Source organism: Triticum dicoccoides, chromosome 7A, assembly GCF_002162155.2.
Source record: "Triticum dicoccoides isolate Atlit2015 ecotype Zavitan chromosome 7A, WEW_v2.0, whole genome shotgun sequence".
In the NCBI taxonomy this organism is placed as follows: Eukaryota; Viridiplantae; Streptophyta; class Magnoliopsida; order Poales; family Poaceae; genus Triticum; species Triticum dicoccoides.
This window is the reverse complement of record NC_041392.1, coordinates 680783924-680802862: the sequence shown is the minus strand read 5'-3', so window position 1 is coordinate 680802862 and position 18939 is coordinate 680783924. Positions and strand designations below refer to the sequence as shown.

The following is an 18939-nucleotide window of genomic DNA, read 5'->3' as shown; positions in this document are numbered from 1 at the left end:
TCTTTTCTTTTATTTTATTTTCAAAAATATATACTAGAATGCATATATTCAAAAAACTGAAACAACTTAAAATTTTACAAAATATGTGAATTTTAAAAATGTTAAGCGGCATAATTTTTTGTTAGCGTAGTTACAAAAAATGTTGATAGCATTCAAAAACATGTTCCTGAGTTCCAAAAAATGTCTTCATGAAAAAATATTTATACAAATGTAAAAACAAATTCACTTAATTTTTAAAAAATGTTGAACACGTATTCGAGAAAATGTTCAAGAATGTGTGTTTAAAAAGTATTGGTCATGTATTTGAAAAATGTTAACCATGTACATAAAGTATTTTAGGTGTATAAAATATGTACAATGAGTATGAAAAAGTAGAAAAATATATATTTTAAAAACATGTATTTAAAATATATTAACGTTATAAAATTGTTTCATATTTATTAAAAAATGAGTAATATGCATTAAAATAGTAGGTGTCAAAACATATATTGAAAAACTGATAATCATGTAACTGATAAAAAAATCTTGTGTATACAAAAAAGAGATACAAAGAAAAATAAGAAAGAAATAATGAAAATCAAGAAAAAGAAAAGAAGAGGAAAAATAAAATCAATGCAAAAACGCTCCTCAATGCGTCCCTTATTGGGCCAGCCCACAAGCATTGAGCGGGGCCGGAGCTAGAGATCTATATCTTATCTTATTACTAAAAATTTTTACTAATAAAGTAAGGTGCGTTTCTTCGATTATTTTCATCAGTTCACTGTTGAAAACACTTCTTTTTTGATCATGGTGGTACTAATTTTTGTGTGTCCATATGCTAGAAAATGAAAAACGGTTTGTTCAGAATTACATACCTGGGTCGCGAGCGCCGTGGCCCAGTGAAGCCAGCCATTTTTTTCTGCTCACGCAGCTAGAAAAAACCCTATTGGCCGCTTGTGGCAAAAATAGTCGGAGCTTCACACACGGCTACCAAGATTGGGCCGCCGTTTTTTTGTGTGTGTTCTGTTTCTGTTACTTTCTCTTTTTCTTTCTTGTTTTTCTCTTTTTTGCCTTTCCATTTTTTCACTTTTGTTTTAAAAAATTCAATATAAAAAACATTCATAATGAAAAACAAATTTAGAAGCCCAGAATGCCATAAGTTTGTTCCTGTTTTGGAAAATGTTTGGAACTTTAATTTTTTTCGTTCTAAAATTTGTTCAAAATAAAAACTTTCCCATTTTCTAAAAATTGTTTGTGTTTCACATAATGTTTTGAGTTTTTTTCTACAAAATTTCAAGGCAAAAATAGTTTAAATAGTCACACATTGTTTCTCTACATACAGTCATACCAATTCAAATAGCAGGACGTGTTTTGTTTGAGTGGCTGGCAACACATGGTCGGGTCTTTGATGTCGTGTGTTTGATCCTTTATGTTGTCTTTCTTTTTGGATATTTACTCATGCCTTACAAGGTCGTTTTGGTGCCTGGGCCTTTCACAACCCAAGCAACTTAGCCATGCAACGACCTGCGAAATAAGGATTTTTTTAAATATTATCGAGGATTATGGTGGAGGGGGGCACCGCACACGGCTAAAAGAACGATTACGAAGATCAACTTGTGTGTCTAGAGGTGCCCCCCTGCCCCTATATATAAAGGAGCAAGGGAGGAGGAGGCCGGCCCTAGGAGGGGGCGCGCCAAGTGTGGAGTCCTACTAGGACTCCCTAGTCCTAGTAGGATTCCACCTCCCATATGGAATAGGAAAAGAGGAAGGGAAAAGGAGAAGGAAGGAAGGGGGCGCCCCCCTTCCCTAGTCCAATTCGGACCAGACCAAGGGGAGGGGTGCGGCCACCCTTGAGGCCCTTTTCCTTCTTTCCCGTATGGCCCAATAAGGCCCAATATGTATTCCCGTAACTCTCCGGTACTCCGAAAATACCCGAATCACTCGGAACCTTTCCGATATCCGAATATAGTCGTCCAATATATCGATCTTTACGTCTCGACCATTTCGAGACTCCTCATCATGTCCCCGATCTCATCCGGGACTCCGAACTCCTTCAGTACATCAAAACTCATAATCATAATATAACTGTCATCGAAACCTTAAGCGTGCGGACCCTACGGGTTCGAGAACAATATAGACATGACCGAGACACGTCTCCGGTCAATAACCAATAGAGGAACCTGGATGCTCATATTGGCTCCCACATATTCTACGAAGATCTTTATCGGTCAGACCGCATAACAACATACGTTGTTCCCTTTGTCATCGGTATGTTACTTGCCCGAGATTCGATCGTCGGTATCTCAATACCTAGTTCAATCTCGTTACCGGCAAGTCTCTTTACTCGTTCCGTAATACATCATCCTGCAACTAACTCATTAGTTGCAATGCTTTGCAAGGCTTAAGTGATGTGCATTACCGAGAGGGCCCAGAGATACCTCTCCGACAATCGGAGTGACAAATCCTAATCTCGAAATACACCAACCCAACAAGTACCTTCGGAGACACCTGTAGAGCACCTTTATAATCACCTAGTTAAGTTGTGATGTTTGGTGGCACACAAAGTGTTCATCCGGTAAACAGGAGTTGCATAATCTCATAGTCATAGGAACATGTATAAGTCATGAAGAAAGCAATAGCAACAAACTAAACGATCAAGTGCTATGCTAACGGAATGGGTCAAGTCAATCACATCATTCTCCTAATGATGTGATCCCGTTAATCAAATGACAACTCATGTCTATGGTTAGGAAACATAACCATCTTTGATCAACGAGCTAGTCAAGTAGAGGTATACTAGTGACACTCTGTTTGTCTATGTATTCACACATGTATTATGTTTCCGGTTAATACAATTCTAGCATGAATAATAAACATTTATCATGATATAAGGAAATAAATAATAGCTTTATTATTGCCTCTAGGGCATATTTCCTTCAGTCTCCCACTTGCACTAGAGTCAATAATCTAGTTCACATTGACATGCGATTTAACATCAATAGTTCACATCACCATGTGATTAACACCCATAGTTCACATCGACATATGACCAACACCCAAAGGGTTTACTAGAGTCAATAATCTAGTTCACGTCGCTATGTGATTAACACCCAAAGAGTACTGAGGTGTGATCATGTTTTGCTTGTGAGAGAAGGTTAGTCAACGGGTCTGCCACATTCAGATCCGTAAGTATTTTGCAAATTTCTATGTCAACAATGCTCTGCATGGAGCTATTCTAGCTAATTGCTCCCACTTTCAATATGTATCCAAATCGAGACTTAGAGTCATCTGGATCAGTGTCAAAACTTGCATCGACGTAACCCTTTACGACGAACCTTTTGTCACCTCCATAATCGAGAAACATATCCTTATTCCACTAAAGATAATTTTGACCAATGTCCAGTGATCTACTCCTAGATCACTATTGTACTCCCTTGCCAAACTCAGGGCAGGGTATACAATAGGTCTAGTACACAGCATGGCATACTTTATAGAACCTATGGCTAAGGCATAGGGAATGACTTTCATTCTCTCTCTATCTTCCGTCGTGGTCGGGTTTTGAGTCTTACTCAACTTCACACCTTGTAACACAGGCAAGAACTTCTTCTTTGACTGTTCCACTTTGAACTACTTCAAAATCTTGTCAAGGTATGTGCTCATTGAAAAACTTATCAAGCATCTTGATCTATCTCTATAGATCTTGATGCTCAATATGTAAGCAGCTTCACCGAGGTCTTTCTTTGAAAAAACTCCTTTCAAATATTCCTTTATGCTTTGCAGAATAATTCTACATTATCTCCGATCAACAATATGTCTTTCACATATACTTATCAGAAATGTTGTAGTGCTCCCACTCACTTTCTTGTAAATAAAGGCTTCACCGCAAGTCTGTATAAAACTATATGCTTTGATCAACTTATCAAAGCGTATTATTCCAACTCCGAGATGCTTGCACCAGTCCATAGATGGATCGCTGGAGCTTGCATATTTTGTTAGTACCTTTAGGATTGACAAAACCTTCTGGTTGCATCATATACAACTCTTCTTTAATAAATCCATTAAGGAATGCAGTTTTGTTTATCCATTTGCCAGATTTCATAAAATGCGGAAATTGCTAACATGATTCGGACATACTTAAGCATATATACGAGTGAGAAACTCTCATCGTAGTCAACACCTTGAACTTGTCGAAAACCCTTTTGCAACAATTCTAGCTTTGTAGATAGTAACGATGCTATCAGCGTCCGTCTTCCTCTTGAAGATCCATTTAATCTCAATGGCTCGCCGATCAATGGGCAAGTCAATCAAAGTCCATACTTTGTTCTCATACATGGATCTCATCTCAGATTTCATGGCCTCAAGCCATTTCACGGAATCTGGGCTCATCATCGTTTCCTCATAGTTCGTAGGCTCGTCATGGTCAAGTAACATGACCTCCAGAATAGGATTACCATACCACTCTGGTGCGGATCTCACTCTAGTTTCCCTACGAGGTTTGGTAGTAACTTGATCTGAAGTTACATGATCATCATCATTAGCTTCCTCACTAATTGGTGTAGTAGTCACAGGAACAGATTTCTGTGATGAACTACTTTCCAATAAGGGAGCAGGTACAATTACCTCATCAAGTTCTACTTTCCACCCACTCACTTCTTTCGAGAGAAACTCCTTCTCTAGAAAGGATCCATTTTCAGCAATGAATATCTTGCCTTCGGATCTGTGATAGAAGGTGTACCCAACATTTTCTTTTGGGTATCCTATGAAGACGCACTTCTCCGATTTGGGTTTGAGCTTATCAGGTTGAAACTTTTTCACATGAGCATTGCAACCTCAAATTTTAAGAAACGATAGCTTATGTTTTTTACCAACCATAGTTCATACGGTGTCGTCTCAACGGATTTAGATGGTGCCATATTTAACGTGAATGAGCTGTCTCTTGTCTCTAATGCATAACCCCAAAACAATAGTGGTAGATTGGTAAGAGACATCATAGATCGCACCATATCTAATAAAGTACAGTTATGATGTTCGGACACACCATTATGGCGTGGTGTTCCAGGTGGCGTGAGTAGTGAAACTATTTCACATTGTTTATAACTGAAGGACAAACTCGTAACTCAAATATTTTACTTCTGTGATCATATCGTAGAAACTTTCATTTTTGTTACGATGATTCTCCACTTCACTCTAAAATTCTTTGAACTTTTCAAATGTTTCAGACTTGTGTTTCATCAAGTAGATATACTCATATCTGCTCAAATCATCCGTGAAGATCAGAAAATAATGATACCCGTCACGAGCCTCAATATTCATCGGACCACATACATCAGTATGTATGATTTCCAATAAATCTGTTGCTCGCTCCATTGTTCTGGAGAACGGATCTTAGTCATCTTGCCCATGAGGCATGGTTCGCAAGCATCAACTGATTCATAATCAAGTGATTCCAAAAGCCCATCGACATGGATTTTCTTTATGCTCTTTACACCAATATGACCTAAACGGTAGTGCCACAAATAAATTGCACCATCATTATTAACTTTGCATCTTTTGGTTTCAATATTATGAATATATGTATCACTAAGATCGAGATCCAACGAACCATTTTCATTGGGTGTGTAACCATATAAGGTTTTATTCATGTAAACAGAACAACAATTTATTCTCTTACTTAAATGAATAACCATATTGCAATAAACATGATCAAATCATATTCATGCTCAACGCAAACACCAAATAACACTTATTTAGGTTCAACACTAATCCCAAAAGTATAGGGAGTGTGCGATGATGATCATATCAATCTTGGAACCACTTCCAACACACATCGTCACTTCACCCTTAACTAGTCTATGTTCATTCTGCAACTCCCGTTTCGAGTTACTACTCTTAGCAACTGAACCAGTATCAAATACCGAGGGGTTTCTATGAACACTAGTAAAATACACATCAATAATCTGTATATCAAATATACCTTTGTTCACTTTGCCATCCTTCTTATCCGCCAAATACTTGGGGCAGTTCCGCTTCCAGTGACCAGTCCCTTTGTAGTAGAAGCACTTAGTCTCAGGCTTAGGACCAGACTTGGGCTTCTTCACTTGAGCAGCAACTTGCTTGCCGTTCTTCTTGAAGTTCCCCTTCTTCCCTTTGCCCTTTTCTTGAAACTAGTGGTCTTGTCTACCATCAACACTTTATATTTTTCTTGATTTCTACCTTCGTCGATTTCAACATTACGAAGAGCTTAGGAATCGTTTCCGTTATCCCTTGCATATCATAGTTCATCACGAAGTTCTACTAACTTGGTGATGGTGACTAGAGAATTCTGTCAATCACTATTTTATCTGGAAGATTAACTCCCACTTGATTCAAGCGATTGTAGTACCCAGACAATCTGAGCACATGCTCACTGCTTGAGCTATTCTCCTCCATCTTTTAGCTATAGAACTTGTTGGAGACTTCATATCTCTCAACTCGGGTATTTGCTTGAAATATTAATTTCAACTCCTGGAACATCTCATATGGTCCATGACGTTCAAAACGTCTTTGAAGTCCCGATTCTAAGCCGCTTAAGCATGGTACACTAAACTATCAAGTAGTCATCATATTGAGCTAGCCAAATGTTCATAACATCTGCATCTGCTCCTGCAATAGGTTTGTCACCTAGCAGTGCATCAAAGACATAATTTTTCTGTGCAGCAATGAGGATAAACCTCAGATCACGGATGCAATCTGCATCATTGCTACTAATATCTTTCAACTTAGTTTTCTCTAGGAACATATCAAAAATAAAACAGGGGAGCTAAACGCAAGCTATTGATCTACAACATAGATATGCTAATACTACCAGGACAAAGTTCATGATAAATTAAAGTTTAATTAATCATATTACTTAAGAACTCCCACTTAGAAAGATATCCCTCTAATCCTCTAAGTGATCACGTGATCCAAATCAACTAAACCATGTCCGATCATCACGTGAGATGAAGTAGTATCAATGGTGAACATCAATATGTTGATCATATCTACTATATGATTCACGCTCGACCTTTCGGTCTCCGTGTTCTGAGGCCATATCTGTTATATGCTAGGCTCGTCAAGTTAAACCTGAGTATTCCGCGTGTGCAACTATTTTGCACCCGTTGTATTTGAACGTAGAGCCTATCACACCCGATCATCATGTGGTGTCTCAGCACGAAGAACTTTCGCAACGGTGCATACTCAGGGAGAACACTTATACTTTGATAATTTAGTGAGGGATCATCTTATAATGCTACCGTCAATCAAAGCAAGATAAGATGCATAAAAGATAAACATCACATGCAATCAATATAAGTGATATGATATGGCCATCATCATCTTGTGCTTGTGATCTCCATCTTCGAAGCACCGTCATGATCACCATCATTACCGGCGCAACACCTTGATCACCATCGTAGCATCGTTGTCGTCTCACCAAAACTTATGCTTCCATGACTATCGCTACCGTTTAGTGATAAAGTAAAGCATTACAGCGCAATTGCATTGCATACAATAAAGCGACAACCATATGGCTCCTGCCAGTTGCCGATAACTCGGTTGCAAAACATGATCATCTCATACTATAAAATTTAGCATCATGTCTTGACCATATCACATCACAACATGCCCTGCAAAAACAAGTTAGACGTCCTCTACTTTGTTGTTGCAAGTTTTACGTGGCTGCTACGGGCTTTAGCAAGAACCGTTCTTACCTACGCATCAAAAACCACAACGATAGTTTGTCAAGTTGGTGCTGTTTTAACCTTCGCAAGGACCGGGTGTAGCCACACTCGGTTCAACTAAAGTTGGAGAAAACTGACACCCGCCAGCCACCTGTGTGCAAAGCACGTCGGTGGAACCAGTCTCGCGTAAGCGTACGCGTAATGTCGGTCCGGGCCGCTTCATCCAACAATACCGCCGAACCAAAGTATGACATGCTAGTAAGCAGTATGACTTATATCGCCCACAACTCACTTGTGTTCTACTCGTGCATAACATCAACGCATAAAACCTGGCTCGGATGCCATTGTTGGGGAACGTAGTAATTTCAAAAAAATTCTTACGCACACGCAAGATCATGGTGATGCATAGCAACTAGAGGGGAGAGTGTTGTCTACGTACCCTCGTAGACCGGAAGCGGAAGCGGAAGCACAACGCGGTTGATGTAGTCGTACGTCTTCACGGCCCGACCGATCAAGCACCGAAACTACGACACCTCTGAGTTCTAGCACACGTTCAGCTCGATGACGATCCCCGGACTCCGATCCAGTAAAGTGTCGGGGAAGAGTTTCGTCAGCACGACGGCGTGGTGACAATCTTGATGTTCTAGGGCTTTGCCTAAGCACCGCTACAATATTATCAAGGTGGATTATGGTGGAGAGGGGCACCGCACACGGCTAAGAGAACGATCACGAAGATCAACTTGTGTGTCTAGAGGTGCCCCCCTGCCCCTGTATATAAAGGAGCAAGGGAGGAGGAGGCCGGCCCTAGGAGGGGGCGCGCCAAGTGTGGAGTCCTACTAGGACTCCCTAGTCCTAGTAGGATTCCACCTCCCATATGGAATAGGAAAAGAGGAAGGGACAAGGAGAAGGAAGGAAGGGGGCGCCCCCCTTCCCTAGTCCAATTCGGACCAGACCAAGGGGAGGGGTGCGGCCACCCTTGAGGCCCTTTTTCTTCTTTTCCGTATGGCCCAATAAGGCCCAATACGTATTCCCGTAACTCTCCGGTACTCCGAAAACACCCGAATCACTCGGAACCTTTCCGATGTCCGAATATAGTCGTCCAATATATCGATCTTTACGTCTCGACCATTTCGAGACTCCTCATCATGTCCCCGATCTCATCCGGGACTCTGAACTCCTTCAGTACATCAAAACTCATAATCATAATATAACTGTCATCGAAACCTTAAGCGTGCGGACCCTACGGGTTCAAGAATAATGTAGACATGACCGAGACACGTCTCCGGTCAATAATCAATAGCGGAACCTGGATGCTCATATTGGCTCCCACATATTCTACGAAGATCTTTATCGGTCAGACCGCATAACAACATACGTTGTTCCCTTTGTCATCGGTATGTTACTTGCCCGAGATTCGATTGTCGGTATCTCAATACCTAGTTCAATCTCGTTATCGGCAAGTCTCTTTACTCATTCCGTAATACATCATCCTGCAACTAACTCATTAATTGCAATGCTTTGCAAGGCTTAAGTGATGTGCATTACCGAGAGGGCCCAGAGATACCTCTCCGACAATTGGAGTGACAAATCCTAATCTCGAAATACGCCAACCCAACAAGTACCTACGGAGACACCTGTAGAGCACCTTTATAATCACCCAGTTACGTTGTGATGTTTGGTGGCACACAAAGTGTTCCTCCGGTAAACGGGAGTTGCATAATCTCATAGTCATAGGAACATGTATAAGTCATGAAGAAAGCAATAGCAACAAACTAAACGATCAAGTGCTATGCTAACGGAACGGGTCAAGTCAATCACATCATTCTACTAATGATGGGATCCCGTTAATCAAATGACAACTCATGTCTATGGTTAGAAAACATAACCATCTTTGATCAACGAGCTAGTCAAGTAGAGGTATACTAGTGACACTATGTTTGTCTATGTATTCACACATGTATTATGTTTCCGGTTAATACAATTGTAGCATGAATAATAAACATTTATCATGATATAAGGAAATAAATAATAGCTTTATTATTGCCTCTAGGGCATATTTCCTTCAACGCGGCGGCGGCCTGTGCTCACCGGTGAAGCAGCAGCAGAAGACGAAGGTGGTGGTCGGCCCTGGCATCAACTTGACCAGGAAGATGGTGGAGGTTGGCTCCTATGGTCATCGTGGTCGTCGGATGTCACGAATGACGCCAGAACAAGGCATGAGGAGGAGCAACGGGGATGCAGGCGAAGCTTGAGGCTGCGGGAACGGACGCACAGGCCGATCCGGGCGGAGGCACACTGGATCCCGCCGGCGGCGTGACCTTGAGACGACGACGCCATGGGTTCCCTGGACGGCATCCACGGGGGTTGCAGAGAGGCGAGGTGGAAGGAGCTGGCGCCTGGGCGACGCTGGTGGCCTTCGACGGCACCGGATTGAGGCGGAGGAGGTAGCAGGACACCGGATTGGGAGGCGTGCGCGATGGTGGCGCTTGGCGGCAATGAAGCTCCAGGGCGGCACGAGGACGATGGGTGCGGGCACGAGAACGAGGCAGGGCTCGGCAGAGGGAGGCCATGGCAGAGGAAGGCAACACGGAGCAGAGGCACGGAGTGGGGTGAGGAGATCGGGCGTGGACGCGAGAGGATTTGCGGTCTGCGTCCAGTTCCTGTGGGTGGCAGCACGAGGAAGATGGAGATCGAGGAGAGGGATCGATGGGGATGGGGTTCGAGTGTGGCTGGGCCTAGGGTTAAGTAGCGGAGGCTAGCTGGGCCTTGGCCTTGGGCCGGCGCGAGGAAGAGAGTCCCAGGCTTCTGGGCTGAACATTGAGGCCCAAGGGGCACTGCTGCTATCTCTCCCTCTCTCTTAAAAATCTTATTTACTTTAACAGAAAAGAAATTAGAGAGAGGAGAAGAAAGAGAGGGTTAGGGAAGGATTTGCGCATGGGGATAATTTCCCCGGACTCACAAAAATGTGCTCATTCCGCGAAAATAGAAATGACCAAGATTGAAAGATTAAATTCAAATGATTTGAATAGGAAGTGAGGTTTGGGAAGGTCCAAAAAATGTTCGGATTTTTGGTGTAGCTCCAGAATAAGATGATAGAATTTATGGCAAAGTTGGAGACCAAGAATTAAGGTAGCAAAGGCATTATGATTTTTGCAAGTGTGTTAGGGTTAATTTCAAATTAAAGAAATATTGAATATAGCTCCTTACTATCGGGAGGATATATTTTAAAGAGAAACCACCATGTGAATTCCCTTGATTTAAATAGATCGAAAGATCAATGCAATTTATTTAGTTGAGTTGAGATGCAAAGATTAATGATATGATGGCATGATGACATCATGCAATGCACAAGATGCAATGATGAATGCAACAAACCAACAACTCACATGACGAAACTCGAAAAAACATGGAAGACGTCTGAAGCTCAGGTCTTGGGGCGTCACAAGGCAAGGGCAAGCAAGAAATTGTCTAGTCGAGCGAGAAATCTTGCCATATTACATTGTTATGCCAAACATGTCATATTCAAATGGTGGTAGCTAGTAGTTAAATTATTAATGTGACCTAAATTAATATTGACACACATATAATATCAAAAATTCACCCCGATAGTAAAAACTAAATTACCGCCTAGACTGCGCCTAGGATGCTTAAGCATACGGGCAACCACTTCATTCGCACAGGCGATCACACACACACCTAGCAAGCAACACCCGAGGAGAGGGAGCAGCCTAAGCCTTGGCCAGACCTTCTTCTTCCTTCATACAGCTCTAGGAGCAGCTGTGTACTGTTACATATAAACCACACTCGGCAGGACTAGGGGTGTTATCTCTTCGAAGAGCCCCAAACCTGGGTATGTATTGCGTCCCACGCTCGCTCATGCCGACCTCGCCTCTGGAGCCCACCAGTGCCCTTGAGCCTCCTCCTATCTTTAGCCATCCCTTGGCATCTGCCTTGCGCCCACCACGACACTACGCGAGAAAAAGAGAAGAGAAGACCTGACTACTTGAGCTAGATGCACGAAAAAGAGAAGACCGGGCTCACTCCCATAGTATGGAACTTCGCACCTTAAATCACCTCGATCAATGAACAGAAAAATGACGAAGTAGAACTAACTCCGATTGTACTATATCAGTGGCTTGTACGTGAAAAAAAGAAGACCCGCCTCACTTTCATATTATGGAACTTTAACCTTAAAATATCCTTGAATGAATGAAAAAATAGATTAAATAGTTTGCGGGTCTTCTCTAGCATGCGATGACCTAACAAAACACCTTCGACGAGGTAAACCCCCTTGATAAATGAACGGAAAAATAACGGATTGATTAAGTCACAAGTGGCGAAACACAGAATCTAAATGTTTCTTTTCGGCGTGCACACAGGGTTATGCTTGCACATATAGTTTTCACTAAATTTAAATGCACACTATTTTTTCTTCTATTGCAACGTCCAGGCATATGTGCTAGTGAGGGACAAAATGAAGAATCACATAGCCCCGACGGTGTTCTGACTCCCCGTTAAGATGGGCTATTTTCAAACGGGCCGACCATATATTGGTACTCATAATAAATGGGCCAACGGACCATCTTACATTGTTCGGCCTGCTTTAACCATTACGTATTTCTAGATGGGGCCTAGTCTTATTCTAAAATAAATGGGCCTAGCCTTCGTCTATAAAAATACCGCTCGCCCGGCGGCCGCTAACCCTCTCAAAAACCCTAGCCTCCTTCGCCTCCTCCTCCTTCCTCCATCTCCGGCGGCGGCAGCGACAAATCTCCGACACCATGAGGCCACCGGCACGCGGAGGTAGTCATCCACCTCCCTAACCTCTAGCTTACTCTTCTTCCTCTCATCCCCGATCTCATGCGCTTACGCTGTTACGCTTGACGCAGGACGCGGCGGGAGGGGTTTCGGCGGCAGGAGCGACGGCGGCGGCCGCGGGGGCAGGGGCTTCGGCGGGAGAAGCGATGGCGGCGGCCGCGGCGGCAGGGGCGGCAGGGGAGGCAGGACGCCCCGGGGCCGTGGTGTCCGTGGCGGCGGTGGAAGGGGAGGGCCCGGCATGAAGGGCGGGAGCAAGGTGGTCGTGGTGCCCCACAAGCACGACGGCGTCTTCATCGCCAAGGCCAAGGAGGACGCGCTCTGCACCAAGAATATGGTCGCCGGGGAGTCCGTCTACGGCGAGAAGCGCGTCTCCGTCCAGGTCTGTGCTCGCTGCCCCCGTTCTTACTTTCATACGGCGCCATATCACGCTCCTCCGTCTGCTCCGAGGGGAGGGGGAGGAGGATGGATAAACCTAGGTTGAACCAGCTTAGCTTAAGTGCAATCGCTTGTTCATAGGATCTTGTTAGACGATTGTTTCCTTGTGATATCAGATTTCATACTCTGTTGTGCTCATTGTGCATATATCAATGAAAGCATGCTTTTTTCTCGTCTGGTACTGCAGAACGAGGACGGGACCAAGGTTGAGTACAGGGTGTGGAACCCCTTCAGATCAAAGCTGGCTGCAGCTGTTCTCGGTGGCGTCGACAACATCTGGATTGTAAGTTTGTTGTGCTTTAGCGTGTATTCTGTATATGAAACCTTCCTGCTCCAGGTTATTGTGTAAATTAATCCTATGTGGTATGCTGACCTCTCACTTGTTAATTCAGGCTCCTGGTGCTCGTGTGCTTTATCTTGGTGCTGCCTCCGGAACGACTGTGTCTCATGTGTCTGATATTGTTGGACCGGTGAGACATCATAGCTACTTGTTATTGATCAAGGGTTTCTGTTTATGTCAGTCGTCTTACAGAAATCTTGTGGCTTGCAGACTGGGTTGGTGTATGCTGTGGAGTTCTCACACCGGAGTGGCAGGGATCTCGTCAACATGGCCAAGAAGAGGACCAACGTGATTCCCATCATTGAGGATGCTAGGCACCCTGCAAAGTACCGCATGTTGGTTGGCATGGTTGATGTTATCTTCTCTGACGTTGCACAGCCTGACCAGGTATACCTGTCATCCTATAAACGCTAACAATAACTATTTGCTTATTAACGTCGCCTATGGTAGAGCCGTCTATTGTGGTATGACATGACTGCTATGTTTTGGTCACCTTCTGTGGCTACATTGGAGCTTAGCAAATGATGAGCTTACTCGGATTCCCCTTCAGGACATCACAATGGATGATGCAAAATCGAGTATCTGATGCATTTTAAGCCCAATGCCAGTCCATTTCTTAGATATTTTGCTGCATTTTTTATCTTGAATTTGCTATGCTTCTGTTTTGTTGTCATTGCATTGGATGTTTCATGAAACTGTTCCCATTGCAATGGTATCCAATAGTACCATCCATTTATGTTCATAATTATTTGAACAGGGCCGCTCAGTTTTTGTAATTATGATTTACATTGGATTATTGTATGCGGTTATGGTTTATCAGTTTGTATTGCTTTCCTGGTTTTCTTTGGCTGTATTGGTACAATTGCTGATGATGAGCTTACTCGGATTCCCCTTCAGGACATCACAATGGATGATGCAAAATCGAGTCTCTGATGCTCTTAATGCCCAAAATTCCTACTTTCTCCATCGCCATATTTTTTCTTGTATCTTTTTATACACTTGGATTTTCTTGCTTCACGTGATTATTGCATGAGTTGATTCTATTTCATTGGCTTGCCATAATTCGTCTCTTATAACTTGTTCTTTCCTTGTACTTATTTGTAACCTTCAGTATGGAAGGTTGATTTATGCTTGCTTGATATCGAACCTTGCCACTGCACAATTTCAGATTTGATGGAAGTATAATTGCTTCTACCTTTTTCCGGTTTGTTTTGTGACTTGTCCCCTGCTGATGGAACTCTGCTCCTTAAAGTCTTTTGTTTTGATCTTTCTTGTAGCATGCCTAGCTTCTGTACTAGTAGTATAATACTAAGAATTATGTTAGCATATTGAGGGTCGTTTTAGTTCCTACTGCCGATGACTGACTGAAATTGTTGTCAAGACGCCTTATAACTGACACTAACTTGGCTAAACTGTGTTGAAACTACTTAAGTTGTTGTCTTACTGATATGTATATATGTTTTCAAGGTTGCAGGGTTGAGCAGCCGGTTAATGTTATGTAATGTCAAACTGGAAGTTTTTATGTTTGAAATTGTAGACATTTCGTCTGCACTTTCATCTCTTCCAACATATTGATGATTATTGACTAAGATTAAGAATAGTACCTGTCTTCTGTGTTAGCTAAATATGCACAGGTCGTTTATTTTGAAATTAAGTGTTCAAATATTAACTTGAAAAACCAAAATGCCATTGTTTCTTGCCTTGCATAAGTAGTGCAAACATTCATTAGTGATTCTAGACTGTATTATCATTCTTAAACCTGTCAAACTGTCTTCTCTCCTGCAGGCTAGGATCTTGGCCCTTAATGCTTCATACTTCTTGAAGAATGGTGGTCACTTTGTCATTTCAATCAAGGTATGTCTGATTCCAGATTCAAGAAACATTTGCATTTGCCTTGGAAGATGATGTCCTGGTAAATGACAGAGATTTGCATTGATCTGACGGTTCTTCCTCTTGCCAGGCCAACTGTATTGACTCCACCCAGGCTCCTGAGGCCGTGTTCGCTGCCGAAGTTGAGAAGCTGAAGCTTGAGCAGTTCAAGCCTTCGGAGCAGGTGACCCTGGAGCCCTTCGAGCGTGACCACGCCTGTGTTGTCGGTGGCTACAGGATGCCCAAGAAGCCGAAGGCGACTTGAAGGAAATAGTTTAATACTTCGTCGTGCGTTGTGACGGTCTGTCGTTAATTAGTACTAGGTCCTAGGTATGGTGATATGATCAGACAAAGTTGGTTCTATAGCTACTTGGTTTATATCGTGTTGGTGAGTGGCCGAATGCAATGTTGCATGCGTGTTAGCAATTGTTGACTTGTTGGCAGTGTTATCCATTTTGTTAGGCTTATTAAAGCCGGCTGATAACCTTAGCAGCCAGCATTGATCTGAAATATAGGTAAATTACTTGGCTTGTGTGGAACTGAAGCTAGACAAGCATGATTTCCTTCACCTGTCTAAATTTTATGCCCAAACCTGAGCTGAACCATGCTTTAATATCTTGACGATTTTCAGACACAGGGCTAATAGGCTTATCATGCTTTAGCCAACACGAAGCTTTGATCTTTGCGGAAAGGGGTGTCCAAATGTTTTGGCTCAGCTGCGTTTTGCAGGCACAACAGGAACATAATTCGGCGCAACTTTAAAATTCAACTATGCAGGCACACACCAAACTGGTGATGGTACAGGAGCGAGCAACTGCGAGGAGCTTCAGTCCGTGCTTCAGTCCGAACTGGTGGTGGCGCTGGCTGCCACGGAGATCGTTGGGCTGATGATTCTGACCGTTGTGTTCCAGCTATTCCGTCGCCTTGGTCGGCCACATCGGCAAGGTCGAGCTCACGGCCATCTCCATTGTCAACAGCGTCGTCGAAGGCCTTGGCTTTGGGCGGCCGATTTGGGTGTTTTGATCTATTTGTTAACCTTGGTTCAGAATTTTTTTAGGATGTGATCCTTTACCTACCACCAGGGTCGACGGCGGTAGGGTATATATACCAGCCTACCGTCAAGGTCCCTGATAGGAATAATACAAAAATAACTAATACTCCCTCCGTTTTTATTTACTCTGCATATTAGAGTTGACTGAAGTCAAACTTCGTAAAGTTTGACCAAGTTTATAGAAAATAATATAAACATTTACCATAACAAATTTATACTATGTGAAAGTACATTCAATAATAAATCTAATGATGTTGATTTGTTATCGTATATGTTAATATTTTTGTTTATAAAATTAGTCAAAGTGTACAAAGCTTGACTTTGACCAAAGCTAATACGCGAACTAAATAAAAACAGAGGGAGTAGTTAAAACTTTGAGAGTTGTATATTTGTCTTAGCTGGCAAGAGCATAGTGCATCCAGTGCATCACTTTATGTTTATGCAATATACATGTCAATCGTGTATCATATGTTGTAAGAACTGAAGCCTCTAGCACAAGTTGAATTTGAAGATAGCAGAAACCATGAGAAGCAGATGAAACTGCAAATAATAATCTATAAAAAATTGAAAACATAAGTAAAAAGAAGGAAGCTTTGAATTATTTAGAAGCAGTGTTTCTCCTCTGCTTGAATAAATTAGGACATGGCTGGTAAGCTTGATGTACATACATTACTTTATTTATTAATTGATTGAAATGCCTTAGTGAGAGATTCTCTCACTGTTTTCGGTTAAGAAAAACAGCCAATACAGCTCCTCCAATGTTTGAGTGTGATCATTATCGACATCTCTCTGCTAAGAACAGTGTTACATGTATCATGGAAGGAAGGCTATTATAGCCGGGACACATAGGTAATTCTGAACCAAGATAAGGCAGAAGATGAAGCTAAGGAGACCTGACTTAGCCATGCAAATCGCTAAAACTATTGCTCAAGGGTATGATGGTGTCAGCAGCTGCTCGTGCAATCAGAGCATAGAGGGCCAATTGCTCATCACGCTCTCGACCAAGAAGTACTTCATGAGTATAAAGGAGTCTCGAAGAGGAGGGTGCTCTGAATATGAAGTGTTTATTAAAAAAAAATCCAACATACTAGAAATGGAAACATGGAAGTAAGTCGGCCGGCGCCTCTTCCATGGCGGTGTTGTGCTCCTCTCCGCCTTTTTTTTTGCGTTCCAATCAGAGAGCTTTATTCAACTAAATAACTCCTGGCATCATCAGCTAACAAACTGGTGAGCAGGAAAGAAGGTCTCGAGCCAGTCCAACTTTCGGTGACCGTTAGAGTGCATGCATGTTTTGCATAAAGATGGACCGGTACGTTGGCTGCTGTGGATACATGTTGAATATCAAAAGAAGAAAAAGAGGAAGCTAGCTCTCTAATTTCTACTAAAACTGGTGCCACCACAGAGAAACTATAGTGGCGAGTTTTCCAGAGATTAACGATCTCCGGGCAATCTGTCTCCATTATCACATGTGAGAAGCCGCGTAGATTTGCAAATATTACCCTATCTCTCAGCGCCAACGTCTCACCAATGAACGGAACGGAGACCCGAAATGAGGTTTGCTCCACACACCAAGTAACCCACTGCAGGAGCGCGCAACCCCACCCGCACCAACCTTGTCGGAGTTCATTCCCAAAGCCGCATCCGTGTTGATCTTAACAACTCCTTCATCAGGTGGTACCCAACCATATCCAGGAAGAATGGAGGCATGAGACTCTGGAATGTCGAGCAAAGCCAAATCCTGCCTGATGCGATTGACAGAAGTGAATGGATTGAGCTTTTCATCATCATGAGTAACTCTGTTCCTTGAGTGCCAGATAGACCACATGACCGAGATCATCACAGCCCTCTCCTTGTCAGAAAATTGTGCATCACATAGAATACCACGTGACCATGTATTTGGTGTAAGCGAGGTCTTCGGATGCCAAAAAGAGCATGCGCTTGTTCCCAAAACAACTTGGCATGAGAGCAATGCACTAGGGCGTGCATCAAATCCTCATCCATTGCTAGACATACATTGTATCTGCTGATGACTTTGATATGACGATGCCGGAGGGTGCACTCATCTGGTAAAATACCGCGGAGAACCCGCCACCTTCGGCAGCATCTTGAGCTTCCATAGTAGTTTCCACATCTGTTCTTCGGTCTGTGAGGTATTGGTCACCATCCCTCTCCGTCCTCATCGTCACTGTCTATAAAGTAGGGTCTAGTATATTGTCCTTATACACGTATTTGTATACGTATATAATTGTAATTGTGATCATCTATACATTGAGACGTGAGGTTGGATGTCAACCACCCATGTAAAACCCTAAACCTATGTTTCAACTTGGTATCAGCCAGATCGGGCCGCCGCCGCAAGTCCCTCGCGCTGCCGCCCGATCCTCTCTGCGCGTAGCCGCCGCGCTTCCGATCATTGCTGTTGCGCATGCCATCTTCTGCGTCACCGCCGCGTCGTGCTACTTCACGTACGCGCATACGCAGGAATCCATCCAGCTGCTTGCTAGCCAGCTAGCTAACTTTGCCCGTACGGTGTCGCCGCTTCCGATTGCTGTTGCTCCACGTGCCATCTTCCGCGACCGCGGCCGCGACTTGCTCCGCTGCCGCCGCTCCCTGTCCCATCTGCGCCGCCGCTGTGATGTCGTCCGCTGCTATGTCCATCACCCAAACCGCCGGCGCCATCGTCTCTTCCCCCGTCGCCTCGATCCCCGCCGCGCTCGCCGCCCCGACGATCTCCGTCCGCCTCAGTC

General features: G+C 43.2%; 1 protein-coding gene and 2 non-coding genes across 3 annotated transcripts; all 3 read left to right on the top strand.

Moving 5' to 3' along the window:
* The first annotated feature begins 12460 nt into the window (after positions 1-12460).
* Positions 12461-15711, top strand: LOC119329975 (rRNA 2'-O-methyltransferase fibrillarin 1-like). The gene is made up of 7 exons (XM_037603083.1): positions 12461-12482; positions 12569-12876; positions 13120-13215; positions 13325-13402; positions 13483-13659; positions 15058-15126; positions 15233-15711. Exons 1-7 carry the CDS (start codon positions 12461-12463, stop codon positions 15404-15406), a joined length of 924 nt encoding a protein of 307 aa, XP_037458980.1. The 3' UTR covers positions 15407-15711.
* Positions 13788-13862, top strand: LOC119334921. The gene has a single exon (XR_005161624.1). It is a non-coding gene; the product is annotated as a small nucleolar RNA snoR60 (small nucleolar RNA).
* LOC119334922 lies at positions 14135-14209 on the top strand. The gene has a single exon (XR_005161625.1). It is a non-coding gene; the product is annotated as a small nucleolar RNA snoR60 (small nucleolar RNA).
* Positions 15712-18939: the final 3228 nt, after the last annotated feature.